General features: G+C 39.5%; 1 protein-coding gene across 1 annotated transcript in view; it reads right to left on the bottom strand.

The window, feature by feature from the left end:
• The window catches only part of LOC127028970 (zinc finger SWIM domain-containing protein 6-like), a 117489-nt gene that overhangs the window by 16045 nt on the left and 82782 nt on the right, over positions 1–18662 (bottom strand). Inside the window, 5 exon segments of the mRNA XM_050914648.1 lie at positions 124–384; positions 2539–2685; positions 5642–5788; positions 6071–6247; positions 7831–8010. Coding sequence (XP_050770605.1) covers positions 124–384; positions 2539–2685; positions 5642–5788; positions 6071–6247; positions 7831–8010 — 912 coding nt within the window.

Raw genomic sequence — 18662 nt, 5'->3', positions numbered from 1 at the left:
GCTGGAGTTCTACATCAAAAAACATCTTAAGTATGTAAGGCAGTTTCCACTGGAATACTAATTCAGTGGGCTTGTGTAAGTGAAGACAGTTTAAAGAAGCAGTTAGCATCTACATTGAGCTACCTTCTAATAGGAAGACTGCTTGTTTTCGAAAAATCTTCACCAGAGTATCATCCAATTCAATTTCCTGTAGCTTAGAAATGAGCTGCTCCTCATTTCGACAAACCTTCTCTTGTGCATACAAGCCATCTGGCATTATTCGTTGCTGTCCCAGCCCTATCAATGCTACTTCCACAGCCAGTGTTAAATAAGATTCCCCTTCTTCTAAGAACTTGTGTGCAGGCAGGTGCTGGTACTCCAGAGATTTGCATTGCCCCATGTTCTCTGTAAAGGGTGACACAAAGAACAACACATCAGGAAACCATTCTAATCCATAACCTGCCTATAATGCCACATTTACAAATGCTTCCTCTGTCAGTATTCATTTTTAAAAATTATTTAAATTACTAGCGCAATCTCAAGATCCAATGATCCAATCTAAACTACCTGATCCAATTCCACATGGCAGAAATGCACAAAACAATTAGGTTTAAAAAAACCCACTCAAGTAAAAATAAAAGTTTTCATTTTAAACTGCATGATTTGGAGAAAGGCAGTTTCTCCAGCTTTGTGTTAATAAGGCCAAAATTGGAAGATCTATTTCAATTTTTTTCCCCACCCATTTCCATATCTCCTTAAAGCTTTGATGTTGTATAAGTGGAAAGGGAAGGTGCTTATACACCTGCATAGATTTCAGTTGAAGCTATTAGGATTGTGCAAATACAGTAGGCCTGGGAACTCCACAACTTTAAAGCATCCTGTTTGCTAGAGCTCTTTTCATGCTTTTTTATTTGTTACAGTTGTATTTATGATAAACATGTATGATGTTTCTGACTTTTATTAACACTAGAAGTGCTACTTTTAGTAAAGATTACTTGTAAATTCCACACAGACCAAGCCATAAATTGCTTTAAAGAGTACTACTGATTCATTTGGCACTTCACAGATACACCATATGACAAAATGCTATTCCAACCTCTAGCAGTTTACAGTCTAGTTTGGGAACAAAAAGTTGTAATGTACAGATGTAAGGAGATGGACAGCTGCAGAAAATGAGAAGGTACTTTTCAACACACACTACTTTTATTTCATGGGGTTGTTTTGGTTTTTTCTAATTGCAAAGAATCTGATTTCTTTTAATTAAAGTTCTTCCAGAATTGGTGGATATGGGATTAGAAGTTTATTGAAGAAAATCTAATTGAATAAAATGAGTTTTGAGGCAAAGCCCCAAGAAGATTGGGGATGTGCATATAAAAGAGCTGTAGGTAGAGGGATGAATCGAGTTTCTGACCACACAGAAGGTGATAAGAAACTACCACAGAGGTGGAAAGAGACTGAGAATAAGGAATAAATCAGTTAAGCTCCTGGGAAGCAAATACTGAAGTTAAAATGGGCGTACACATCCTGTCCTAAATCATGTATCAGTACTGCAACACTATTTTCCAATTCATAACCTTTATAGACCATGTATGTTATAAATTTTAAGTGTTTTGTCATCAATTTGAAGTATTATGTACACTTGTAGCTAAGAAGTCAAATAACATTCTGGACTGCATAGGAGGAGCGTTGCCAGCAGATCGAGGGAGGTGATCCTTCCCCTCTGCTCAGCACTGGTGAGCCCACACCTGGAGTGCCATGTCCAGTACTGGGCTCCCCATGGACATACTGGAGCAGATCCAGTGAGGGGCCACAAAGATGATTAAAGGACTGGAGCATCTCCCATATAAGAGACTGAGACAGCTGGGATTGTTTAGCCTGGAAAAGAAAAGGCTCAGGAGGATCTTACCAAAATGTATAAATATCTGATGGGAGAATGTAAAGAAGACAGAGCCAGACTCTTCTCAGTGGTATCCTGTGACAGGACAAGAGGCAATGGGCACAAACTGAAATACAGGAAACTCCATCTGAGCATAAGAAAACACTTTTTTACTGTGAGGATGGTCAAACACTACAAGAGGTCACCCGGAGAGGTTGTACGGTGTTCATTCTCGGGGTTATTCAAAACCCAACTAGACACAGTCCTGGGCAACCTGCTCTAGGTGACCCTGCTCTGAGCAGAGCAGGTGGACTAGACGATCTCCAGAGGAGCCTTCCAACCTCAACAATTCTGTGATTTCCTGTAATTTCTCAAAAAGAGGACAGAGCAATGTACGTGGAGAGGGTTGCTGCTATAAAGTCTTATTCGGTTTTATTTCAAGCGTGAAATACAGAATTGTCTTCAAGAATGAGTAACTGGTAATTTTTGAAGTGCTTTCATATAACTTATAACAAAATTTTACTTTAAGCATTTTCTCTCCCTTGTGTTTTCTTAGGGAATGCAAATGTGAGTTCGTATACTATAAAGACACTGGCTTCGAAGTTAATTCAGAAAGGCAAGATAGAAAAACGCCTCCAGTTACTGAAGACTTAAAGAAGATTGCTCCCTTTCCATGGCCTTACCCATGAAGTCTGAGAATCCGTGGAAGCTCTCATCATCCACCCTGCAGGCTTCCATCAGGCTACTGAAGAGGGTGCCAATCGGATCCAAAGGGTGTCCCACCCAACCTTCAAGATTCGTTATTGAGGTTACTCCTTTGTGGAGAAGTTCTGTGACAGAAAAGATGGAGGGAGGAGGGAGGGAAAGAGAGCGCATGTTAGCCCCTCAAAACAATTTTAGAAGTAAAACTGGTTAAAATGCTCTCAGTACAGAATTCAAAGTATTTCCAGTAGCTTCTGCTTAGAAGGAGAAAATAGTATCTTTCAGGGTGAATTCATTGCCCTTTGTGAATATGTTAAAAGAGGAAAAAAAAAAAATGGACAAAGGCCAAACATTTTGAGCACTAGCAAAGTGCATTATGGGTCAAAAATTTCAACTGCAGTATCTTTTGAAATCTCTTACTTGATACCAGTAACTCTTCTGAAAATGTCTGCTGAAAAATTATAGCAAAGACTTTTTTTTTGTAAAATATTCACAACTGTTTCCTCACTCAAAAGACGCAGTACCATTTTTACATTTTAAGTGAATCTGATGGCACTGAAATAAATTAAAATATTCTAAAATGTTCCATTTTAAAAAATAAAATATGAGCTTATCTTGCACCTAAATATTTATTGAAGTAATAAACTCAGGATGACAGCTCCTAAAAAAAAAAAAAGAAGAAAAAAAAAGATAAAGTGTTTAAATGAGGTATATGAGAAAAAATTGTCCTTTAAGTGCTTTTTTTTGTCATTCTAAAGTTTCAGTCAACAAATACCTTCATGGATACTTTGTTTTGTAGCCCTCATCCATCAATCAGTTACAACATGAAAAAATTGTTTAGCACAATGAATTGAAGGAAGTGTGGCTGTGATAACAGAGGTTAGAGATTCCCCAAATTCCTTTTTTTACTAAGAGTCTTATGGCAGTAGCTCCCCTTTGACTCCAACTCCCAACTTTTTTCTCCTAGACACATACACATGACTGAACTATGAGAGATCAGACGCATTATGGGTGACCATTTAAAAACTGTATACAAGCCATTATGGATGCTCTGTTTCTCTGCCTATTACACACTAACTTGTACCTGCCTCTGCTCTCTCTCGTTCACAAAGTGCCATCTTTCTGAGTAACCATATGTATTATCACAAAGCTTTAAAAGCTTGCTTCTTGCCTATTTAAATGTGTGGGGCTACAAAGTGAAACACAGCCACACTGTTGAACTGAGTGTTCAGGAGGGTGGCTTTTTTTTAAAGAATCAACTGATATGTAATATGAAAAACAAACAAGTAAATAATTGTCTTACTAACAAATAGCATGTGCTAAAGACAACAGGCAGAAGCACATAATATTACCAAAAAGGATTAATATCAGTGACTTCTTACGGACTCACTTATATTCCATTTCATCTATTGTGTCTACTTATGAGCTTCACTCGTGTCATGCCAAAGGCTTCAGTCCTCCATTCATATAGACATTTAACTTTAAATCACACAAGTGGTTCCATGGATGTCAGATCAGTCACATGAATGAAAGCTAAGTAGAAGCATGTGGTGGTTGCTGAACTGAAACTGTAGCTGCAGAATTAATCTGCTTATAGAGAAGACCAGCATATTTTGCAGTATTAAAAGAATATTTTTTAAATTCCAAACATAAGAGGAAAAAAAACCCAAAAGCAGTGAGTAACAACATAGAAATGACAAACTTCTTTGTTTTGGGGTAGAATGAATTGCATTTCATACACTCCATTTTTAGCATAATATTAGTTGACAGCTATAGGGAAAGGAACTTAACAGAAATATTGAATGTCTAGATACTGCATTAGCAACTGGGAATGAAAAGGAGCAGTACTACGACCAGCACACTTGCAGCAGACCCTTCACACCTGTCAGCGGTACGTACACACATACACACACTGACATAGCCCCCTCCCTTCTTACCTCCCCAGTCTGAGAAGCTGGAAAACATGCAAAGCTTTTAAGGGAGCACATGTTAAGGAAAGATATATTACACGATAAAAAGACTCAGAAAAATTCTCCTAAGTAATAATACAAAGTGCTTTTAAGTTTTGTTCAAATCTAGGATTCATAATAGTGCTCAAAACTTCTTCCTTCGGTACTGTGAAATGGAGGCACATAGGAACTGCCAGCTAATTTTTTTTTCAGTCAGGTATCTACCTTGTCTTCACTTCAATTTCTAAATGATCATTTCTGGGAAAACACCTGCACATACACTTGAAAAATTTACACACATGACTTCACACTGGTATTTTTGCCTACAATGCATGAGGATACACATAGTTAAGAGTAGCAACAAAGATCTAAAATAAAATTTGAATGAAAGGTGTTCTTGTAGTAGCCGAGAACGTAATTCCAGTTTTTCCACGTGCATTCTTTAACCACAAAGCCATCCCTTTCTTCTTCCACTACCTCTTCAAACTTATGACAAAGTTCAGTGCAGGATTATTTTTGGTAGAATGTTCCTTCAAAAAACAGGGGTAAGTGCTCAGAGGAACACCACAGAACATTTTATAAAGCCAGTGTTTCAAAAATCTCATTTCCAGTGATGTGAATCCACTAAAGTTTTAAGCATCATAAGAGACTTTTGGAACAAACTGCCAAATTTGATTAATTTCTGTAGTGCAGACTTTACCTTGTTGTTACCCTCAATGTCAACTTTAGGCTTTCACCTCAGAAATATATAGCTCTGCTAAATTATACGTCAGAGGAAAAAAATTATTTTAAATACCTGACATGCCAAATGCAAAACTCTGTTTAAAAGCCTATAAATTACACAGGATGAATATTTACACTGTGTAACCAAAAACCCTGATTGGGATAAAGGCCCCATCATGTCAGACATATTGCAGAAGGCAGAACAGAGCCCTTGCCCTGCAGAGCTCACAACCCAGCTTAAAAAAAACCCTCCAACATCCAGAATGTGACATTACCACTATGATCATTTGGACTGAAGAGTTAGTCACCTCTTTTGCTTTAGTTTCAAAAGCAGTTTTCTCATGCAAAGTTCCAGTCCGGTGTTATTGTCACCTTGTCATGTCCTTTGCCCTTCTCTCTTCCCCACATTTACCTTTCTTCTGAGCCTGGAACATTTCCAGCTGTTTCTGCTGCTGCCTTCTTAGTGTATTAACAATAGCTATTGCTAGCCTCAGTGCTTCTCGTGGGTATCCATGAGATCGTAACGCGTCCACCCTCGCACAGGCTGTAGGAACGTGTTCTAAAATGGAGAAAATAATTGAGGAATAGCAATGCTTCCATATCTGCAATAGCCTGTTTTGCTAGGTTACTCAAAAGGACTTTTTTGTTTGTTTTCTTTGTTTTGTTTTTAAAACTATGCAAGAGAGACTTAAAGGACTACTTCTGAGCCAGCATTTCAAGGGAGCCTCTGTTCTTTTTGCCAGGCTTTTCATTCATCTCCCCACCATCCCCCCAAAATAATGCCATAGAAACTGAACAAAGCAACAAGTCATGGAAACGTCTTTCCAGTTTAGCCACTTACCATGCCAGAGGGGCCACCCGCGAGAGTCAAAGAGTGAGTTTTCAGTGTCGTCATGGTAACAGTAGTTGGTGTATAGGTCACTGCTGATAATGTGCTGTAAGTGGCTGTCCTGCCAGTGCAGATCGCACGCCTCTATGGCTCGAGTGAACACTGTCCGATGTGGCCTGTTCGATGAATCTGTCATTTTCACAAGTTCAGAAAGCTGCATCAGCTTTTACTCATTCATATGTGAATCAGTCATTCACAGTATTCTTGTCTTCTGCCTATTCACCAACCCCCAACTGACGGCAGCCTACCTTGCCCCCCTCGGCAAGGAGCAGACTGCAGATGACATTTCACATCCTATTACCCAACAGCTCAGACAAAGTGTGTGCCATTCACTTTGCATTCAGAGAGATCTACAAACCAGCACAGCTAATGCTAAATAGGACTTTGCAAAGGGAACAGCTAGAGATGAAGGACATTAAACAGCATGTATAGAACTCCCCTAAAAACAAACTAGACAGTATATGGCACACAGCTACTCAAGCATCCCCAGCTTCTCTCCTCAGACCCAGAGCTACTAGGATGAGGGACAGATAAACATCGCATGAAAGACTTTTAGTTGTTCTCTTTGAGAAGTGACATTAACTTTGAGCACTTGTATAATTTTTTGTCATAAACATATACAAATACTGCAAAGAAAGTGAGGTACTGAGGCCATGGGACTGACATAATCCTTACTGGACATCTTCCTATGGCAAAAGCGCTCTGTTGACATGGCACTATGTCTATGAATGTTGAAATGCCGTGTCAGAGTTGCCACTAGCCTGCCCAGGTTGGGCTGAACATCACGAGATCCAGAAAGCAAAACACCTCTGTAGGAAGTTATATATTGAATGAACTTCTGCCCCCAGCTAGCTGCAAGATTTAAAAATGAACCAAGTCTATCTCCTTCAGAGGTAATCTTCCAAGAAAAAGAAACAAGGAAAAACCCATCTAAGCCCAAATCTGCCACCTCCCACAAGCATTTAATTTTAACTTTATCATGATTATATGAAATATGTATCAAAATACTGAGGGTTTTGAGGATTATGAGGGATTTTTTCCCAGGTAAATATCCTGCATCTTCCTCAGTTATTAGCAAAGTAGCAATCTTTGCTTGAAGATGACTGGAGAAGGCTTCTGTCAGATTTGATAATCACATTTTAGATTAGAAAGCATGATATTGAGTAAGAAGAGACACCTCCTCCAAGAAGGCAGTGTTGCCTCTGCATCCCCCCCACCTGTCAATGCAGACTGCACAACACAGAGCATATCCCACAGATAGCTGCTTTAGCTTCTCGCACACTCAGTTTAATGCAGTTACAATAGATCTCCCTTTAAGTAAGTATCAAAGGCTTTGTAACTGCAAACAAAATAAAAACCCCAACACCAGAAGGGATATAAGATTATAGTCAAGCAAAGAAACAACAGGCTTTTACATGACATACTTCAGGGACATCCAATTTTCATGCAACAAGTATTTAGAAGGACCAAGTGAAAAGTTAGAAGACCTAACTAAACACAAATACTTGCTCTGAAAACATTGCAGCCCCGGCACAAAAAAACCCCTATTTATCTTTTCTGCAAGGATAGTATTAGTGAAAATAAATTTGGCTGGTCAATCCTCAACAAGAAAGTTACTTGTCCCAGGAAAGAGTGCTGAATTCTGCAAGGCTAGAGTATATAAGACAGAGGCTATATTATATGTTGCAGTCAATGCATATATTTAGGCTCACCTTGGTTAGCATTTGCACCCTGAGGCAAAGCATTGGTTAAATTGGGCAGCTCGTTTCCATGGTTTCCATCTTCCCAGGGACAAACATCCACACTGTTCCATTTTTTCAGCTGTTTTAGCCAACTGGCCTTCTGCTCCAACTTGCAGTGGGGATTTAAGACTATACACATCCACAGAGCACCTGATTTTAAAAAAAATTGCTAAATTAGGTTTTCTATTAAAAATGCAGCAGCCAATGACTAATTGCAAACTTCTATACTGTAAAACTTTTTCTCCCCTCGAAGGCTACACTGCTTGTTTCCCAGCTATGTCTAACACCAGGCAGACTGAATTCCTGATGAAGAATCTTGGAGCTGGTGTGGCCCATCTGAAGCAGTTGAAAGACTGTATCAAGCCAACCTTCTCAATTAAAAGGCATTAAGTGGGTCTTTTATATTAGAAAATCCATAGTTCACAATGTATGGCCCATCAGACAGGAACATCAGTCAAAAGCAAACAAGAATTCACATAAAGTTACAGCAGGAAATTAACCAAGTTTTTCTTCTAATTTTTGTACCAGAAGCAAATGTTTTCTACAAACAAGAACTATGTATCTTCCAGCTTCACATTACAGGAACCAAACAAGTGCTTTAGTAAGACATGTATTTTATAAACATATACTTCCACACTCAAAACCCAGCAGAAGTACTGCTGATCATATAACTCATTCCCAAACACATCTGGACCTCAGAGATCCAGTAAACACTGGTTTTGTGCAGTCTAATAGGAATAAGATATTTTTACTGCTACTACTTCAGTAATTTGGTTACACTAGAAAATTTGTTTTACATTTTCTATTTATGGAGCTCGAAGGGAAAGCTAATTTGCACTGATGTTTCACATATACCATCATTTTAGAACCTGCTCCCTGACACTATATAGCAGGGCAGGCATAAATACATCAGGGTCTCTAGTAAAAATTTTCAAATGGAAAGATTTTTCTCTAAATCAGCTGTCTCTTCATCAGCGTGAACTTTGACAGAAGCATGAAGACATCTGAAAGTACTGTTTAGCAACAGTTCATTTGCTCATTAAGAACGTGCCTTATACACTACAAGAGATTTAAAGAATATGCTTAAACTATGCAATCTTCATGACAGGCTGAAAAAAAAAAAGAAAAAAAAAGAATAAAAATGCAGCTGGTTCTTCCAAGATAACAGAATTCTCATATTCAAGTATTCTTTTGCTAACTAAGAATGCAAAATGAATACCCAGAGCACAGACCATCATATTACATTCATTCCTAAAGTAAATCAGTACGTCAGTATGCCACAGCACAGGAGCCAGTGGAAACAGAGCTTGATCCTTAAGGTTGCAAGTTCCCTGCTATTCAGGCTGACATGGAATGGGGAAGTAATATCAAAGAAATCTGAAAACCACAACAAAATAAGATATGGTACAGTGCAGAACACCAGAGAGACACTACACTAATGCAGATTATTACTGCACAGTAGTTACATAGAGCACGCTGTTTTGTTGGCTTTTTGTTTGTGTTTTTTTTGGGGTTTTGTTTTGGGGTTTTTTTGGTTGTGGTTTTTTTTTTTTTTTTTTTTTAAAGTGTCCGAAACTTGCCATGGGAATGAATAAAGCCAATATTGTTTTAAAAAACTTCTTTTAAAATCAAATCATATGACTTTCTTTAGACATACTCTTCAACATGCTTCACTCCCCAAACACAGTCAAATTACAGAATAGAATCATAGAATGGTTTGGGTTGGAAGGGACCTTTAAAGGTCATCTAGTCCAACCCCCCTGCAATGAGCAGGGACATCTTCAACTAGATCAGGTTGCTCAGAGCCCCGTCCAACCTGACCTTGAATGTTTCCAGGGATGGGGCATCTACCACCTCTCTGGGCAACCTGTTCCAGTGTTTCACCACCCTCATTGTGAAAAATTTTTTCCTTATCTCTAGTCTGAATCTGCCCTCTTTCAGTTTAAAACCATTACCCCTTGTCCTATCGCTACAGGCCCTACTAAAAAGTCTGTCCCCCTCTTTCTTATAAGCCCCCTTTAAGTATTGAAAGGCTGCAATAAGGTCTCCCTGGAGCCTTCTCTTCTCCAGGCTGAACAAGCCCAGCTCTCTCAGCCTTTCCTCATAGGAGAGGTGCTCCAGCCCTCTGATCATTTTTGTGGCCATCCTCTGGACCCACTCCAACAGGTCCATGTCTTTCCTGTACTGAGGGCTCCAGAGCTGGATGCAGTACTCCAGGTGGGGTCTCACCAGAGCAGAGTAGAGGGGCAGAATCACCTCCCTCGACCTGCTGGCTACGCTTCTTTTGATGCAGCCCAGGATACGGTTGGCTTTCTGGGCTGCGAGCGCACATTGCCGGCTCATGTCCAGCTTTTCATCCACCAGTACCCCCAAGTCCTTCTCCGCAGGGCTGCTCTCAACCCCTTCATCCCCCAGCCTGTATTGATACTGGGGGTTGCCCCGACCCAGGTGCAGGACCTTGCACTTGGCCTTGTGGAACCTCATGAGGTTCACATGGGCCCACTTCTTGAGCTTGTCCAGGTCCCTCTGAATGGCATTACAACTGGTTCTTATTATTAAGCATCAATGCATTCAGCGCTGCCCAAGACAAAAGGACTATATTTCTTGCAATGTACAAAACAAAACAGAAGATGGGGCATATTGGAAAGCCTTGTAGAATAGTTATCTTGGGCTTATTTATTTTATTTATTTATTTATTTATTTATTTTATTTATTTTACTTTAGGGCACTGAGGAGACACTGTACCTCTCAGCATCTAAAAAAAAAAAAAGCCAATTTAATACTTTGTAACCAGATTCCCAGTGTTTTCAGACTGAAGCAAAAGCAAAGTACAATATCTTAACCACATGTGGTAAGTATTTCAATCATCCAGCAAGGCGGAATGCACACTACTGATTACACCATGCCCCTACAAAATGAGTGGCCTTTTCTTTTTCTGCATCTCAGAAACACCACTAGAAGCAAAGGAATTCACTTGCCTTCTTCAGAAGCTCCACTATGCATGCGGTACATCTAAGAGGCAGGAAAGGAAAGAGTTACCCCAAAGTACCAAAATCCTTTAAAAACTTCTTTGGTTTAAAGAGGGAAACTATGTCAAGCATAACTACATTGTTAGCAGCGATTGTCTCAGAAATCCATGCTATTTTTATGCAAATGAAGCACAAGGACAAGTGTATTTCTAATAAACCCCACACAAACCACTTAAAATTTCAATAGATCAACTGCACCCTGCTTGCGGTGACTTCAGGGTGAGCTGCGTGCACATCTGAGATCTCACCCAGCTTTCACGGCTGCCGATTCCCTGCAGAAAGAGGAGTGAGAGACAAAACTCCCCCACTGAGAAGGGAACAGAAAGAGCCTCAGGCTCAGCTCCTGTAGCGCTACAAAGGCTACCATCTGGGAGAAGGAAGCATAATGCCAATGATCCCACACTCTTCAGCCTATTTGGGTTTCAAGTTTTTGTGTGTATGTGTGTGATCCCCCCACATGTGTGCGTTTGCCTGTATTCATTTCTTCCTCCTCCTTCTCCCCAAGCGCCTTCCCCCTCCCCTGACATCTGCTCCATTCTGGCTCTTTCAATTCACTGGTTCCTGTCCTGCTCCTAGTGCTGAAAAGTCTGAGGAAAATGTTCACTTCTGCCCAGATTTTACCACATGCCAAGTGAAAGGAGCCTGGAGGATGTTCTTCCTATTTCACTCTGATGCTGCTCAGTGGAAGCCCTCATGAGCTGGCCCTTAAATGTCACCACCAACCTGAAAGCTTACACTGGCCTCAAACAAGAGATTCTCTATTTTCTGCCTAATAGCTCCTATATGGGGAAACTGCTGATCACACTTACCCCTTACTACAGATAAGGCTTACGGAAAAATGAAGGGCAGCTACTTGTAATTAATTTGTGGGGAACATATCTAAATCCATTTCTAGTGACTTCAGCCTGGAAACTGCTGTTTGCAACAGCCTATACTCAAAAGAAGTTTCCCAAAATACATTCCTGGCATTCTCAAGTAAGTTTACCTGTTTGACTAGATTTAATGATGTCACCAATGCCACCTGCAATATGAACAAATGTCTCATTAAATGGAAAAAACAAACAAAAAAAACAAACAGAGAATGTGTTTGTGTTTACATATTCTGTTTTTCTAACACAGCTCACTTTTTCCTGTCTCCCTTTCCCCAAGCACCAGATATCTTTTCATACTGAATCTCAGAAGGCTGACACATCCCCCCCCCCCCGAACTAAACCAAAAGTAAAGTTCTGATTTGGATCCCTTGACTGTGACCCATGTCTTTCCAATATGAAGCTCCTCACAGCTCAGTGACAAAATATCACAAACCAATATGCCGATTTTTTTCTCCCAGAAGATAACTGGAAGACAAGTCATGATGTGACTGCAATTTGATATTAATTTCACAAGGGAATGAATATTAGAACTGTCATATTGCAGTGAGGAATTGCCTATTTTGTTTCAACACTAATCCTTTTGACCTGGAAAAAGCCAGCTTTGCCAAAACAGACCTTTGGTTCAAATAGCCCTCTTTTTGAAAATGCACAGTTGTCATTCATCTTTAGTGTGCCTCACACCACAAAGAAATAGGTTACATTACTGCTTTACACAATGCATGCATGCCTTGTACATACAGGGGGAACATCAGTACTTTTGTATTTCTCAGTAGACATCCATACCTCTGAATTCATGAGGGAGAAAGGAACAGCATGCCTTTACACTGATTAGGATTTAAACATGCAAATTGAAAAACATTAAGAAGTATTCAGTCACTGTAAAAGTAGGTGTTGTAATAATTACACATCTTGTGTATGCATGTATTCATGAAGCCAAAGAAAGTGCGAGGAATGTATACAGACTCTCCCAAGAGATTAAGCATTGCTTGGTTTTCATAAATCCCATTATATTTTACTCTTGTCCCAGTAAATGGAAGGGTGGTGGTGGAAACAGTTTTAGTGGGGGCTAGGACACTGAGCATGACTGAAGATCCAGCGTACAATTCTGTTTGACTGTTTGATTACAGTCTTCCCAAGAAATCCGCTTTTCCTAGAAATATTATGCTATCTTGTCAGGGCTGCTGTGTAGCAGCCCTGGTTTCGGTCAGCGTTTCCTCATTTACAATACCTGTGTAATCAGTGGCTGAAACTTGGCCTTTGCCTTGGAATTTTACGTTTAATATGCTTGAGATCAATCCATTCATTTGCAAAATTAAAATATGCAAGAAACTGATGCACGTTTGACATGTCTTTGCTCTTCCCATTAATGCACGTCTCTTTCTTAAAAAAACTAAAAACCCAAAAGCCACCAGGTTAGTTACATTTGATTATTTCAAAGAAAGTGGAGCCAGGTAATCAAGATCATTCTCTTTGTGCAACAGACAAATCAGCTTCAGCACTTGCTGCACACTTGCTACTGTGCCCCATTTGAGCCTAATTAATTCTATTACAAAAGCATAATTTTCCAGCATTGGAAGTGCCAGAATAGTAACAATAATAGGAGACGGAACCTATGACCCCTTTAAAATAGAAGTGTCAGCAAAGGATTTTAAAGTGATTTACATCTGGTTTTTAAACACATACGCACTTTCACTGGGACAGTCACTTGGAAACCTCAAAGAAGGTAGTGTATGATATTTATTGCTTCTCAAAAAGAAGGACAAGTGCCTTCAGAATGACTGGCAAAGCCACCTTGCTCCTCCAGGAATGGAGAGATCTCCATTAGAACAAAACATAATCAGAAGTCCCACTGGAGAATGCTCCAATTAAACAGTTGATTTTATGGAATAGTGAAGATAGGCAAAGCACTTCAGTGTTGTTCTCTCCTTGATAAGAACCCCAAAGAAAAGTACTCTCAGCATTCAGTTGGATCCAAGTTGCAATTTTATTCATAAAAAGAATTCCTTAATGCACTCTGGTTTCTCTATGCAGCCTTCAGAAAAAAAGGCTTGCTATGGGTGCTGTGTTTCTTGGAGAACAGAATGTTTCATTTTGCTCTAATTCATTCTATTACTGAATTAAACTGATGTATTGGTCTTGACAAGTGCTTCATGCTGATTGTATTGTGTATGATAGTATAATCACTCCCCATGCATTTCACACTAGCTGGCTGATTAATGCAATAGATTACCTGCAGCACTGATGGCAAGAGGGAATCATTGCCCTTCTGCACACTAAACTTTGAATGTGCATTAGAGGGAGTGGAGGTGTAACCCAGGGACAAAAAAAGTGTCTAATTCCTTAAGTTTCCCTTTCTCTCTTGCTGCATACCTCTGCTCCAAGGGTTAAAGGCATGCTTGTATTCAGCTGAAAGGAAACAGGTATTTACATTTTGAGATTCTATTCTAAGCTATCATCAACTACATGTTCTGATCTGTGTGTGTCAAGTAACGAAAAACTCCTGCTCCCATCTTCCTACATTTTCAGCTTTTAGCACAATGGAAAAAGGAACTAACCAAGCACTTCTGTCATTTTGCATGAGCCCATTGTTCTGGGTTACGCCTTTTTCAGTTTGTTTTAAAAACTGCCACATCTTTGCAGACACTCTGCCATTTGACCAAAGGGTTTCATAGAAGAGAAATTTGCTTGAAAGGTGCAGTTTACAGTATCATAGCCTGAGACTACAATCTCCCTAAGAGAGCATTTAGGTATCTGTCACATGTCCATTAGATGCCCCTCTATGCACTTATAGTACCCTATAACCTAATCACCATAGCAAGGCATGGGCTATTAGTCTACAAAGCTAGGGGAAAGTATAAAGCACCTGCAAATGAATCTCACCGATTAACTTCCCTAATAGCCACAAAACCATTCATTTGTTTGCAGTCGATTGAAGGTAAAAAAATTGTTAATACTAGCACAAATAGTACAAAAATACTCCTTTGTGAATAACTTAATATGATTCTTCACAATTTTAAGTAGTTGCCAGCATTTACAGCTAGGCGGTGAACACAAAGTATGCTCCTGCCCAAAACAGAGACTAGATATTTTATCAAATATTTTAACTGGTAATACACTCTCAGCAGTCACAGTCTATTTTCAGAGACTTTGATAATTTTCAGAATAAAAGTTAATGTGACTACTAACTAAAAATACACTACCCTATCTCTATTTAAATCTATCATAGAGATGAATGAATTCCTCTCAGTTAATTTTCTTAGGAAGACACAAAACTGGAAAGTTTGAGAAGTTTGTCAAACAAAACAAGATATTCATAAAAGAAAGGGATGAAAATACATCTCATTTTTTAAAAGAGTGAAGCAAGTGCAAACACTCCCTTATATGGTGGGAAAGGTCAGGAAAAAAAGTACAATTGCCACAACTATGTTCACGGAAGGTAAATAACCCACTATAAATGGCCAGAAGAACACATTCTGATCGTCTAGTCTGAATTCCTTCATACTCTAAGATTTCCTGAGTTAATTTTGTCTTCAAGTCCAAAAGTGATGGTTGAGTTTTTACAAAAAAACAGCATACTTCAATTTTTAAGATTTCCAATACGAGAATCTAGCACAGCTCCTGGTTAGCTGATCTACTGCCTGGCTACCATGACTCAAAATTCTAAGCTTATTTCAAGTTTTCTAGTTAAATTTCTCCAGCTCCTATTACAATATTATAGAATCATAGAATCATAGAATGGTTTGGGTTGGAAGGGACCTTAAAGATCATCTAGTTCCAACCCCCCTGCCATGGGCAGGGACACCTTCCACTAGATCAGGTTGCTCAAAGCCCCATTCAGCTACCTTTTGTTTGATTGGTAGAAGTATCTTCACTATCAAGTTTTTAGTCTATGTAGGTCTCTTAAATCATGAAGGAGATCCTCCTCCTTTGTCTTGCATGACAGGCCCAAGCAGACTGAGATCCTTGCATCTCTCACTTTAGGTTACTTTTCCAATTTTTCAGTTATTTTTTCCAGTATCCCTTCAAGACAGAAAACTGGAAAATATCACAAGGCCAGATTGCTGGACTGCAGAAATTAGTGAAGATTCAGTAATTCCTCTCCATAGATCTATTACTTCTCTTTAGCTCTAGTATTTACTAGAAGTGGTATCAGAAAATTAAATGGCAGCTTAATGTTATTGAAGTATTAAAAATAGAGGAAGGAAAAAAATAATGCTAAGTAGCAGTTTGGGCTCACAGTAAAACTCTGACCTTAATCTTGGAAGTCACGACTCTACAGTTAGGGCCACAATGAGTTTTGTACCAGCTCCAATACAAAACAATTTTTTAGAACATTTTAGAATATTTATAAGTAAATCAGTTCAACAGCTTAGGAATAAAAACTTCAAAAACTGTTTTAATGTGAGTACTTGAAGAAATTTGGCTCCTACTGTAAAAGTACTTTCCATCCAACTGAACTAAATGGAACCCCAAACTTTCTGTACGGCATTAAAACTAAACCCCTCAAGCTATGCTTATAGACTAAAGTTAATTACTTTCACCATTATTCCTCAAATCCAATAAATGCAGTTTAACCACAGGAAAGAATACCCTCTTTGAAAATAGCTCCCACTTACTGTCATACTCCAGCCTCATATACCCCCAATTTCAAATACCATTATGGCACATGCCAATAATCTTCTACTGTTTGTAATGAAGGAGAAAGGAAATCATCCTCAAAAAAGATGAACAGAACCCATCTTTGCACAACGGCAGCCTGGCTTCATTCACCAGAGAAATGAACTTGACAGCAACAACTGAGACACTCCAGGGTCACGACAGCAATTTCTTTAAGTTGTCATCCATAACTCAGGCCTTAGAGCAGCAAAACTGTCTTGTGATGCTAACTCAGAAGTACTGTTAATTTAGTGCCTCCAATAGCATAAATCATTCAAATACACTGACATATTAACAGCTTATTCTGTGAAAGAGATGTAACCTTAAGTGCATGAACTGAAGGCACACGTGTTTTGTAACTGTATGGCAACCACACCATGGCAGCTAAGACTAAGCAAGCCGACAGTAAGAAAAGGATTATCAATTAAGCAAAGACAGTCTACTGGATATGACACAGTTGTAGACACAAGTATGTGTAAGATATCACTCCACCCATAAGTCCCACAATGAAAGACCAAGGGAAATGATGCAAAGCATGGTGCATCCCACATCCTTTGAAACATGGGCATTCCTACAGCTTTCACTTCAAGGCCAGAAATGTAATATGTGCAATTGATTAATCTAAACTATGAAATTTGAAGGTGCAGGGCATTTGTACTCTCCTTAGCTTTAAGGCAGAACATGATTCAATTAGAATTTCAGATACCCAAAGAAATCACGTAAATACAGATATAAGCTTAGCACTCAAATTTCAAAATTAGAGCCTCGCTGTACCATTTTTGAAATATGATAAAATATGGGGAAAAGTGACTGTTTCTACTGCATAGTGGTTCCTAAAAAGGGATTGCATGAAGTATGCAGCTCCAGAAAAAATGGTATTAGAACACAAAAAACTGTAATGAATGCTTAACTTCAGTGATTCTTTTTCATGGCAGCCCTGAAGTAGTCACCAAATCTGGTATCAGGAAGGAATTTCTCTAGGGTCATACTGGCAACAATCCTAGCTGCTTTTGTCCTTTTTTCCCCTCCCTTAAGTACTAAGCAGAGATAATCTGTTTAGATCAGTTGGCATGTCCCATTCATACAAGTTTGTCTCTCTAATTGCAAAGGGAAGGAATACCTGAGATAGATAGAAATATAGATGAAGAATAACTTCATTTAGTTAAGGTTGAAAATACCAAGTTAGATTCTTTTTAGAGAGGAATATAAACTTTTATCAGAAAAATCCAGTGGTTTACAAATCAAAAAAGCATTATTTAACATTCAATCATTAGTTTGCTCATGGCAAAATGGTAATTAAATCTCTCTTAATTGATCTATAATGATTCCTTGCCTAAACTCAACATTTAGAATTAAGTTTTAGATGAGAAGCAAAGTGTTACTAATAAAAATTTAGGCATGATCCTTCAGGAAATATATTGTACTATTTCTCTACATGACATGACCTTGTAAAATGATATTTTAGTTTTAAATTTTAACACAAAAATATATCACTAATCCAGAAAATGTCCAAAATATCAGCAAACGTGAACTCAAAGTAGATCATCAGGCTGTTCCAACAGTTAAAAAGCAGCCCACAGTAGGGCAAAGTGCTAGTGAAAAACTACTAAGACTATTAGAACTACTAAGTGTGTTGGGTTTGTGTGGTGGGGGTTGGTGTAGCGGGGGTTGGTGTAGCGGGGGAGGGGCTACAGGGGTGGCTCCTGTGAGAAGCTGCTAGAAGCTTCCCCGGCTCCAAGTCGGACCCGCCTCTGGCCAAGGCTGAGCCAATCAGCAATGGTGGTAGCGCCTCTGTGATAGCATATTTAAGAAGGGGAAAGACTACTTAAAAAAAAAAAAAAAAAGAAAAAAAAAGAGTTGCAGCGAAGAGAGGAGTGGGATGTGAGAGAAACAACCATGTAGACACCGAGGTCAGTGAAGAAGGAGAGGGAGGAGGGGCGCCAGAGCAGAGATTCCCCTGCAGCCCATGGAGGGTTAACGGTGGAGCAGAGATTCCCCTGCAGCCCGTGGAGGACCCCATGCCGGAGCAGGTGGCTGGGCCCGGAGAAGGCTGTGACTCTCTGGGAGAGCCCACACTGGAGCAGTTCGTGGAGGACTGCAGCCCGTGGAAAGGACTCGCGTTGGAGAAGCTCGTGGAGGGCTGACCCCCGTGAGAGGGACCCCACGCTGGAGCAGGGGAAGAGTGTGAGGAGTCCTCCCCCTGAGGAGGAAGGAGCGGCAGAAACAATGTGTGATGAACTGACCG

The sequence above is a fragment of the Gymnogyps californianus genome, unplaced genomic scaffold (assembly GCF_018139145.2).
Source record: "Gymnogyps californianus isolate 813 unplaced genomic scaffold, ASM1813914v2 HiC_scaffold_52, whole genome shotgun sequence".
NCBI lineage: Eukaryota > Metazoa > Chordata > Aves > Accipitriformes > Cathartidae > Gymnogyps > Gymnogyps californianus.
The sequence above is the reverse complement of the archived record's forward strand: the minus strand, read 5'-3'. Positions and strand labels throughout refer to the sequence as shown.